The 10,511-nt window shown below is 47.2% G+C and overlaps 1 protein-coding gene across 6 annotated transcripts in view; it reads right to left on the bottom strand.

Moving 5' to 3' along the window:
* RAPGEF2 (Rap guanine nucleotide exchange factor 2) overlaps positions 1–10,511 on the bottom strand; it is a 244,588-nt gene that overhangs the window by 2,465 nt on the left and 231,612 nt on the right. For 5 of the 6 annotated variants that reach the window (XM_029234931.1, XM_029234930.1, XM_029234932.1 and 2 more), the window contains 4 exons: positions 7,675–7,827; positions 4,778–5,003; positions 3,629–4,188; positions 1,035–1,307 (listed from right to left, as the gene is read on the bottom strand). In XM_029234931.1, coding sequence (XP_029090764.1) covers positions 1,035–1,307; positions 3,629–4,188; positions 4,778–5,003; positions 7,675–7,827 — 1,212 coding nt within the window. Of the gene's footprint in view, positions 1–477; positions 1,308–3,628; positions 4,189–4,777; positions 5,004–7,674; positions 7,828–10,511 lie in introns of those variants that run through there. The other variant, XM_029234929.1, reaches the window with a different exon arrangement.

The following is a 10,511-nucleotide window of genomic DNA, read 5'->3' as shown; positions in this document are numbered from 1 at the left end:
CCACGAGCCACAACTACTGAGCCCGTGCACCACAACTACTGAGCCTGTGCTCTAGAGCCCAGGAGCCACAACTACTGAGCCCGTGCACCACAACTACTGAGCCTGCGCTCTAGAGCCCATGAGCCACAACTACTGAGCTCGTGCGCCACAACTACTGAGCCTGCGCTCTAGAGCCCACGAGCCACAACTACTGAGCCCACGAGCCACAACTACTGAAGCCCACACGCCTAGAGCCCGTGCTCTGCCAACAAGAGAAACCACCGCAATGAGAAGCCAGCGCACCCCAACGAAGAGTAGCCCCCGCTCGCCGCAACTGGAGAAAGCCTGTGTGCAGCAACCAAGACCCAACACAGCCAAAAATAAATAAATAAAATAAATAAATTTATAAAAAAAAAGTTTAAAATAAAGTATATGGGATGCACATCTTTAAATATACATACCCACTATAAAAATACATTGTATATTTACTGACTGGAAACTCATGAATGATAAATTCATTGAAAAAAGTTATAAAACAACACATGACTTCTTAAGCAATGTACACGTGTATACATATAAAAAAGTCTAGAAGGGTATGTAACAAAACGCTAACGGAAGTTATCTGCAAGTGGCAGGGTTACAAGTAGTTTTCATGAATTGTGTTTTGCTTCTTCCAATAATGATTATTTCCAGAATAAAACATGTTAAACTCAAACCTTAAAAGCAGGAGGAAGGAGGGGGGCATAGTCTCCCCCTTCAACCTCACCCCAGCACGGCCAGCTGGACTCGTACAGCGAAGACAAAAGAGCTCTAGAGAAGTGGGTTTTTCCAGCAGACTTTCATCTGGGACTCATAGCATTTCCCCAGAAAACCAAGGATTAGGAGGGAAACGCACCCATGCCCACACGGTATTACAGGGGACCCCTCCGCAATCTCTAGTTATTTCTCCAGCCACTTCGGAAAGAGCAAAACGCAACCCAACGGCTGGCACCAAGGCCTGGGGTGGGCGTGGAACCCCGGGCGGGAAGCAGGGCCTCTGGGGGAAGCGCATGTACCGTCCTCCTCGGCGGCAAGGCCCGGGGGCGCGCAGGGGCCGGGGCGCGGGTCGTCGCCGGGCCGGTGCCACTGCGGCCGCGGGGCCGGCCTGGCGCCGCCCGGGGCGGGGGTCTCGGCCGGCCGGGCCAGCATCCTGGACCGCTGCAGCGCCACGGTGTAGTCCGGCGGCTTCCGGGCGGGGTGCGGGTGGGCGTCGGGGAAGTCGGTGATGGGGATGCCCACGTATCCCGGCGGGGTAGGCGGCGGCTCCCGGTAGCGTCCCTCCTTCCTCGCTGCGGGAGGGAGAGACAAGGCCCGCGGTCAGCATGGGAGGGCGGGGGGAGCGCATCCCAGGCCACGTGCGCTCATCGGGAAGGAGGCGGACCAAGACGAACAGCGCCCGCGGTGAAAGGCCTGTGGGGCCGTGCGCAGGGCGGGGCGCACCAAACCCGCCACGCACCGGGTCATCTCCGGCGGCACAGGCAAAACTAAGCAATCTAAGTACCTGTAACTCTCACCGGGTCACCGCAGAGCGACTCTACCTGTCACGCAGTAACCAGGCTAACGCCCAACCCTGGGGTTTACTGGAAACACGGAACAAAGGGAACAGAAAGGCACCCAGTCCCACGCCTGCAACACGGGAGTGGTGCCTGTCAGCGGTTCCCTCCCCTCTCCCTGCCCCGGAGGGCCAGGCGAGCTGTTCTTCTTTGCTGGGCCATCTACCCTCACCAGGCAGAGAATCAATCCCAGGTTACTTTCAAGTCTTGGGCCTCACTTCGGAAAATAGGGAATCACAATAAATTTGGAAGAATAGTACAAAAAATGATGCAAATTTCAAAACTTAAAACCATGTGCATGTGAGGTATGTATTTTTTTGAAGTCCTTTTATATTAATTTCATGACTTAAAACATGAATCTGTAAAGGCAAGTAAAAGCAAAGTTTTATTATCTTCAACTTTCTAGGCTCAACTGTTAGGAACTTAAATCATTCTTCTTTCCTTTGCAATAAAAAATCTGTGTATTAGTTTGTTAAAAGAAAGTGCTTTTCTATTTGCAATTGCCAAGACGTGGAAGCAACCCGTGTGCCCATCAACAGATGAATGGATACAGAAGATGTGGTACATATATACAATGAAATATTACTCAGCCATAAAAAAGAATGAAACATTGCCATTTGCAGCAACATGGATGGACCTAGAGATTATCATACTGAGTGAAGTAAGCCAGACAAAGACAAATGTCTTATGATATCACTTATATGTGGAATCTAAAATATAATACAAATGAATTTATACACAAAACAGAAACAGACTCATAGATTTATGGTTACAAAGGGAAGAAAAGAGGGGAGGGATAAATTAGGAGTTTGGGATTAACAGATACACACTACTTTACATAAAAATAGGTAAACAACAAGGATTTACTGTATAGCACAGGGAACTATATTCAATATCTTGTAATAACCTATAATGGAAAATAATATGAAAAAATATATAATTGAATCACTTTGTTGTATACCTGAAACTAACATAATATTGTAAATCAACTATACTTCAATTAAAAAAAAAGTGCTTTAAAAATTGCAGCCTAAGGATAGGTGTTAACTGTCTTCTCCTTATTCATCTTGAAAAGATATTAAACTCGACATCCACCCATGACTACGTGATAAAATAACTACAATTTCCCTACTAATGAAAGCGATGTCTGTGAAGATTATATTCCAGAATCTCTCACTCTGTATCCTATGATGTATCCCTACACTTTATACAGACATTGAACGTGCCATAGAGAATATATCCCGATAGCATTAAAGGAGCATAAGAGACTTCACAACAGAAACAGCAGCGGCAAAGTGATAGCGTCTTTCGTGTACTTATGAACTGCTAACTAGGCACTAGTGTTTTGCAGAGATTTCGTTTAAACCTCATAGCAACTGCACTGGTAGAAATTATTAAATTCATTTTACAGATGAGGAAACAGACACTGTTTAGTGCCTTGCCCAGTGTCACAAAGCGAGGAAAGTGGCAAAGCAGGGATTCAGACCCCCAGCCTGCCTGACTCCCAGGCTCTTAACTCACTACCTTGGCTCTCCGCACCCTCCTCCTTGCTCTATCCTGTGCAGAGGGAACTTGTCTAGCACAGAAAAATCTACCTGCATGACAAATATCGACAGAAGATTTTTAAATATGCAAAGGGTAAAGTTCTAAATATACAATTCAAGGGAACAAAATACAAGAGTAAAACATTTAGAACAGTTCCAATTAAACAAAAAAATATTCTTCCTCTAGAGAGAATGGCCATCCTTCCTGATAATTTTCAGCTGAGAAGATCAACGTCAGAGCAGGTAACACCCATAAGGACAACCTACTGATCCCGACAGCTACGGTGCATGGAAGGTTGACGGTTGCAGGGTATTTATATGCACCTGACCATAGAGCCTGGGGTCTTAACCACCATTCATTTCAAAATCCTGAGTGCACTGCTAACTTGGAAGGCCTACATGTCAATGGGTGGGGCAGAATGAGGAGAAGAACCGCAAACACACGCTTTTACTTTTGAAATAAGTCAGGGTGCAGCCACGACCCAGACATGACAGAGCCCGCAGTCAGCTTACCAATAAGCCCCTTGGTGGCGCTGGGCGGCACGGCCACGTGGGCAGCCACGGCGACGGGCTTGGCTTCTTCGGCGGTCGCAGACATCATGCTGCTGCTTTCAGCTTCGAGGGAAACGTCCTTCCCCCCCCTTCGCTTGATTGTGCCCGTGTCCCCCTCCGAGTCTTCTCCCCAGTACCCCGTGGAGGAGGCCCAGCTTGCCCGGGACTGGGCTTGATCGAGACTCTCTCGGCTTTGACTCTGCCTGTTATACTTTGTGCTATGGTCGGAAAACATGATTTGGTCCACGTGGCTGCTTGAGGCCCATAACCCTGCGGCGTCCCCTGAATAATCAAAGTGAGTGTGCCCGAAGGGGAGCGTCTCCCAGCTCCTCTGGTGCTGGATGGTCTGGATGTTATCATGGGAGCCGCTGGAGCACGACGTCCAGCTCCCTCGGCCACTGTCAGCAGCGTCAAGTGAGGCTCGGTCCCCCTGGTCTTGGGAAAGCTCCTCTGTGCTGGGAGAGGAGGTCACTGGAGCTGCAGCGTACAGGCCCCGGCTCTCAGGCAGCGGTGCACAGGACCTAGGCGGCCAAAGGGAAACAAAGAAAAAATAATAAAGAGAAGAGGAGGGGAGCGGAGGGGGGAGGGGGGCCAGAAAAGAGAGGAGGGGAGGGGAGGGAATGGGGGGGAGAGGGGGGGGGGGGGGGGGGGAAAGGCCAAGATTGTTAACTAATAACTCTGTGCTAAGACGCAACCACTTTTTCCTCGAAAGGCGGCCTCCTTTCCTTCCAGGAAGAGGGTTAGGCCCCACCAGACTGAGCGACAGTGGCCACTCGGCCCTGTCCAGCTTCGTCCCCTGTGACGTCACCACAATATCAACACGGGGGAAAGGAGCAATGACCTGCTTACAGTAAAGGAGCACTTTCCTTACAGTGTTCACTACAATCTATTTTGGGAAAGCAGCTCATTGGACTGAGTCACCCCCTGCCCTCAGAGCAGAGCAAACGTGTCCCAGCGAAGGACAGACCTCACTGGGAAAGCAGTCTGCATGGCGCTTCATGATCGGGAAATGGTGAACGTCAGAACTGGGCTGGGAGAGCACCCCTGGGCGTCCCATGAACAGCGCCGCACACGTGCAAGAGAGGAGCGAGCACACGGACGAGCCCCTACCCCAGGCTGCACTGGTCGGGCTCCCCTGCCGGCCGCCTCTCCGGCCGGCCTGCGGCCAGGCTGGTCTCCACAGTGCCGACCGGTGGCCTCTGGCGCCGTTCGTCGGGCAGCGAGACGGGCAGCGAGTCGAAGGAGGAGTTGCTGACGATACTGGACCGCGAGGAGATTTCGCTGTGGCCGGAATCTGAGAAGTTATCCACGGTGCCACTCGGAGCCAAAGTGTAGCCTGCGTGGGAAACACATCAGTCCTTAGACACCGAGGGTTCACGGCGTCCAGCTGACGTCTCCTCAGTAGCAAAACCAGAAAGCAGGCCACAGGTGCCACCACGGAACTGGGGAGAAAACACTCTACTTGGAGACTGAGCTACAGTCAAGTTTTACTCAAATACAGTTTAGTGTGTTTGATGAAAGTTTAGAGAGGAAAAAAGAATACACTGTCGTATGACCCAGGAATGGATGCAGACTGGATCACGGCACGACTCGACGCTGCTCTCTTAACTACAAATTATACTACATTAGTCTATGTAAACGAAACTATGAAGAATGGCTAGGATGATATTTAAAAGTATGGTTTTCTTCTCAACCTGCAAAGTCAGTAGTAATTTTGTTTTCAATGGAGTTTTCATTTTTAGAACTTTACAGCATAGAAGAACTCCACTGGAAAGATCTGCATTATAATTTTATTTTTATTTTTTAATGTTGGGTTTTTGTTTTTTGTTTTTTTGAATTAATTAATTTATTTATTTTGGCCACGCTGTGAGGCATATGGGATCTTAGTTCCCAGACCAGGGATCGAACCCGTGCCCCCTGCATTGGGAGCACTGAGTCTTAACCACTGGACACCAGGGAAGTCCCTGTATTATAATTTTTTTTGATGGTACGCGGGCCTCTCACTGCTGTGGCCTCTCCCGTTGCGGAGCACAGGCTCCGGACGTGCAGGCTCAGCAGCCATGGCTCACGGGCCGAGCCGCTCCGCGGCATGTGGGATCCTCCTGGACCGGGGCATGAACCCGCGTCCCCTGCATCGGCAGGCGGACTCTCAACCACTGCGCCACCAGGGAAGCCCCCTGCATTATAATTTTAAATGGACATGTGTGAATAAGAAATAAGACCTGAAGAAGATATCTTTGGATTTTTGCCATTTGATTTTTCAGCATTAATAATATATTGGATAAATCACATGAAAGCCAATTGTTTTGAAGGACATAATGTACAAAATCTCCATTTTTCTCCCTGGACCATCACTATGTCTAAACCGATGTCCATTTTTTGGCCTGAAGGACCCTTAACTCTTTGTTGCTAAAACTGAAAGTCACAAAGGAAGAGAGGCTTGTCTTGACATTTTTAACAAAAAAAATCCAAATACTCCTTTCTCAGTATTCATTTATTTTTTACATTATTAAGAATCTCATGTTACTTAAAATACTGATTTTATATGATTATATGTACCCAATGAAAACCTAATAAAAAAATGCCATCTAGAGCACCTAAGTGTTGCTGATTTACTCTCTGAAGAGTATTTCCCCATCCTTTCAGTAAATTACGAATTCCTGATTTATTTCTTTAAAAGGTTGCACAGGTCTTGATAAGATTTCACGTGTTCACCTATGAAATGTCTTCTTATAAACCACACTGCAGGTTCTGACAGACAAGATTTCAAACCCTCCCTGAACAGTCTACAACCCCCACCCCCCGCAAAAAACAAAATCTCTAGAGAAATAATCCCTCAGGTGGAGCATGTGGCATGGGGAGGAATCGTCCCAGTTTCCTCAGCTAATGAGATGACCCCCTTCCCCTGTCTTTCCTGCTGGCCCACCTATCCCGTAGGTCCGTGGTGCACTGTTATTCCTGTTACTGTTCTCGCTTCCACGAGAAGATGGGGAGCTGGTTTAGTCCAACTGCCCGCAGCCAAACGATCTCAGCTGACTGCCACTGCCACCCAACGACGGACGAGAGAAGAATTCAGACGCACCCACTGAACAAGGACTAGAAACTGATACCCACATAGAACGCACACATGTCTGAGACAGCTGAAAAGTAAAGCAGGAAAGGTACTTGTTGTGCCGGTGAAATCTAACAACGGATTAATCTCTTTGGCCTCGTCTAGTGAAAACTGTCCTGGCCGTTTATTACCGGCTTGCTTACGCCCATTCAATTATAGGGTAGGGGAGAAAGTAAGCCCGAGGTTATGCAGCAGAAAACGATCTAGTATTCTAAGATAAGAAAGCATTAGTATCAGGAGAGTCTGAGTGCCTAAAATTTAATCTCCTTAAAAATAAAACAAGACAGCAACAAAAAAGATAATCCCGACTCATGTTAACACAATGAAAGATAAATCAGGAAGATATTAGTTTTTCTTATGTTTTTATAGGCCTCTACTCTGTGATGAATGCTATGTAATTATATTTAGTTAGAACAACTGTTAGTATAAAAAGAATTATTTCCACACTTACAATCAGTAAAAAAATGAATTTTTGAAGGGGCTTATATAGTCATATAAGCTATTTATTTATAAGCTATTTATATAGTCATATAAGCTATTTATATAGTCATATAAGCTATTTATTTATAACTATAATATTAAAAAGTACCAAAGTTCTTCCAAATTTATAAACCGAGGGGAAAAAAAAAAATCCATTGGGTGTTACATATCAGGTCTTTTTTTTTTGGAGGGTGGGGGCCACACAGTGTGGCTTGCAGGATCTCAGTTCCCCGACCAGGGATCGAACCCACGCCCTTGGCGGTGAAAGCATGGAGTCCTAACCACTGGACCGCCAGCGAATTCCCAAGGTCATTTCAAACGACTCTAATGTCAGAAGTGATGTAATCTCCAACTAGAATTGATCACAGCTGAAAGCACAGGTCCCCATGAAGGAGAAGAGGGGTCACCCAGTCACCTTTCCTTGGCGAGCTCTGCGGGGAGGTCGGTGGGGAGGAGAGCCGGGAGGACGCATCCGATACCGTGTCTTCTGCCGGCCTCTTGTGGCGCTCAAGGCTCCCTTCTTCAGACAAAGCAAGAATCTTCTTTAAAGCCTGTGGAGAGTTTATACCTGTAAGAGAAAGAAAATGATTTCAACATGCATCTCCAAGACTGAAAAGACTACCGTGAAGAACAAAACCACTTTTTTTGTGTTAAGATTGAATGTCACATGTCGTGGCAGGTTGTTTCCAGGCTCGATGGTCTCTGTACTCTGCCCGTGTAAACAGTGAGATCGCAGGGGGCACCAGGTGCCCGCCCTGTGTCTGCTGACACCTGCCGAGGACCAGAAAGGCTGCTGCTGCCATTCCACTCTGGGTTCCAAACCTCGATCGCCACCCTCTTCAACAATACATCAGACAGCGATGGAGAAACAAAGAGACGATCTGGAAATACTCTGAGTTAGGGTGAGAGCGGCGCAGCTCAGAAGATTTATCAGAACTCAAGTTTGGGTTGGGAACAGGTATTTTGGTGGTGTTGGAAAAGTTAGCTCATGGGACGTGGGAGTGATGGAAGGAAAGCCAAGAGCCCAAAGGAAGTAGCGAGAAAACAGACTGACGGAGCGCTAAGAAATCAGGCCAGTATTTGATCAGCAAGCGGGTGACAGAGAAGGCAGGAGGGGACCCAGAGAGTGCCGGGTCCCAGAAGGGTCCTGCAAGCCACCGGGGAGGGCTCCCAGGAGTGCGGTAAAGGGGCGCGGAGGGGGACGCCATCCAGCACAGCGCCAAGCGCAGGATCTAGTCGGATGACGTAGGGCGGAAGAAAAAGGATTCCATGTGCCAATACCAGGTGATTTTTCCCCTAAAATTTTACTTTTAGGAATGAGGGAGTCACATTAAGAGATGTTTACTAAGCCTTATTATGAGGCACTCTCAATTACCTCATTCTGAACAACAAAGAGACCGGAGGGAAGGCATTACAGGTTGACACTACCTCAGTGGACGTTAGTTTTTATGTTCTCAGACTTAACAGAGTCCATTAAAAAGGAGGCAATGAAATTTAACGGAGATCTAATTCTTCGTTTCACCTCAACACCTGTAAGTGTTCGATACTACTTTAATACCATCTTTTAAAAATGGCTTTTCGAGCAATCTTTTAATTACATGTGCAGATACTGATATATACAGGGTACATGAAAACACCAGCTACACTAAAGCTACACGAATGAATAGCCTTGATTTGGAAAAGATTTCCAAGCCAGCATCATTCACAGATTCAAAAAGTGCTGCCTTCAAACAGTGAAGATGGAGGTGAAGATGCTATGCCTCAGGAAAATCTGTTCCACTTCAAAAGTAGCTCTAGGGATGACGAAGGCACTGAAGTGAAAAATACAGGAAGTATTCAGACAAAATTTATTTCATGAATGGGGGTGGGCCCAGCATCTCTAAGTTACTATGTTATATTCTGTGACTTTAAATGTGAAACCATCGTAAGACGACACATGACTATCCCATCCGCATTTCTAAAGGTCATAAATTCAAATAGGCCTAAAAATATTGGAGAGAGAGTCTCTCTGGGGAAGGGGGCCGGGGATGGCTTTCCATCAGGTACACCTACATGGGGGTTAACAGGCTGTGTCCATATCAGAAGCTCGACAGAAAAGAGGCAGTAGAGGTCGGCTTGCGGGGGACTTGGGAATATAAGAATATTAACAACACAGTGGAGAGACTTCCCTGGTGGTCCAGTGGTTAAGACTCCACGCTTCCACTGCAGGGGGCACGGGTTCAATCCCTGGTCGGGGAACTAAGATCCCGCGTGCCGCGCAGTGCGGCCAAAAAAAATAATAATAATTAAAAAAAAAAGAAACAGTGGACAAAGGAACACTAATTCAGTTCATTTGTGATAGGGGGAACAATGTAAATTTTTTTTATTTTTGGCTGCGTTGGGTCTTCGTTGCTGCACGCGGGCTTTCTCTAGTTGCGGCGAGCGGGGGCTACTCTTCACTGCGGTGCGCAGGCTTCTCATTGCGGTGGCTTCTCTTGTTGCGGAGCACGGGCTCTAGGCGCGCGGGCTTCAGTAGTTGTGGCACATGGGCTCAGTAGTTGTGGCTCACGGGCTTAGTTGCTCCGCGGTGTGTGGCATCTTAATTCCCCGACCAGGGATTGAACCCCCATCCCCTGCATTGGAAGGCGGATTCTTTACCACTGGACCACCAGGGAAGTCCCTGCTTTGGCTCCTTTAACATTCACGAACTGACTGTATTTTCCTCCCAAGTTACAGAATCAGTGATTCAACAAATGAGAGTTCGCCTCCAGACGAATCATTTCACTTAAAAATATTCCGCCTAAATTCCAGCAACTCACTGATCATAAGGCAAAGCTAGTTTAAACAAGGTATATGGACAAAACAGCCTCTGTACTTGTTAAAAATTAAATGAGTAATAGCATAATTTCCCCATGGCATGCCTTGCCTCCACTGCTATGACAAACGAGCATGATTAAATAAGATGCTCTATGAAAACAGTCCTTCTCACGGGTAAAAGTAAAGTTTAACTCTGTGAACATTAATGTCTTATAAAGAGGGAACAACCAGAGGGACACTCAAGTATACCAGATGAAGTTACCCGTGATAAGTATCGCTTCCTAGTCTGAGAAGCAGGCAGTGAATGAACAGCGCCAAAAGAGGGTTGTGGGTTGTTTGTTTTTTTGTTGTCGAGTTATACGAGCCGTCTGTATATTTTGGAAATTAAGTCCTTGTCGGTCACATTGTTTGCAAATATGTTCTCCCAGACCGCAGGTTGCCTCTTCTTTTTTTTCT

This window comes from Monodon monoceros, unplaced genomic scaffold (assembly GCF_005190385.1).
Source record: "Monodon monoceros isolate NGI ecotype Baffin Bay Population unplaced genomic scaffold, NGI_Narwhal_1 Super_Scaffold_20, whole genome shotgun sequence".
NCBI classification, from domain to species: Eukaryota; Metazoa; Chordata; class Mammalia; order Artiodactyla; family Monodontidae; genus Monodon; species Monodon monoceros.
Note: the sequence above shows the minus strand (reverse complement) of the source record. Positions and strands in the feature narration are given on the sequence as shown.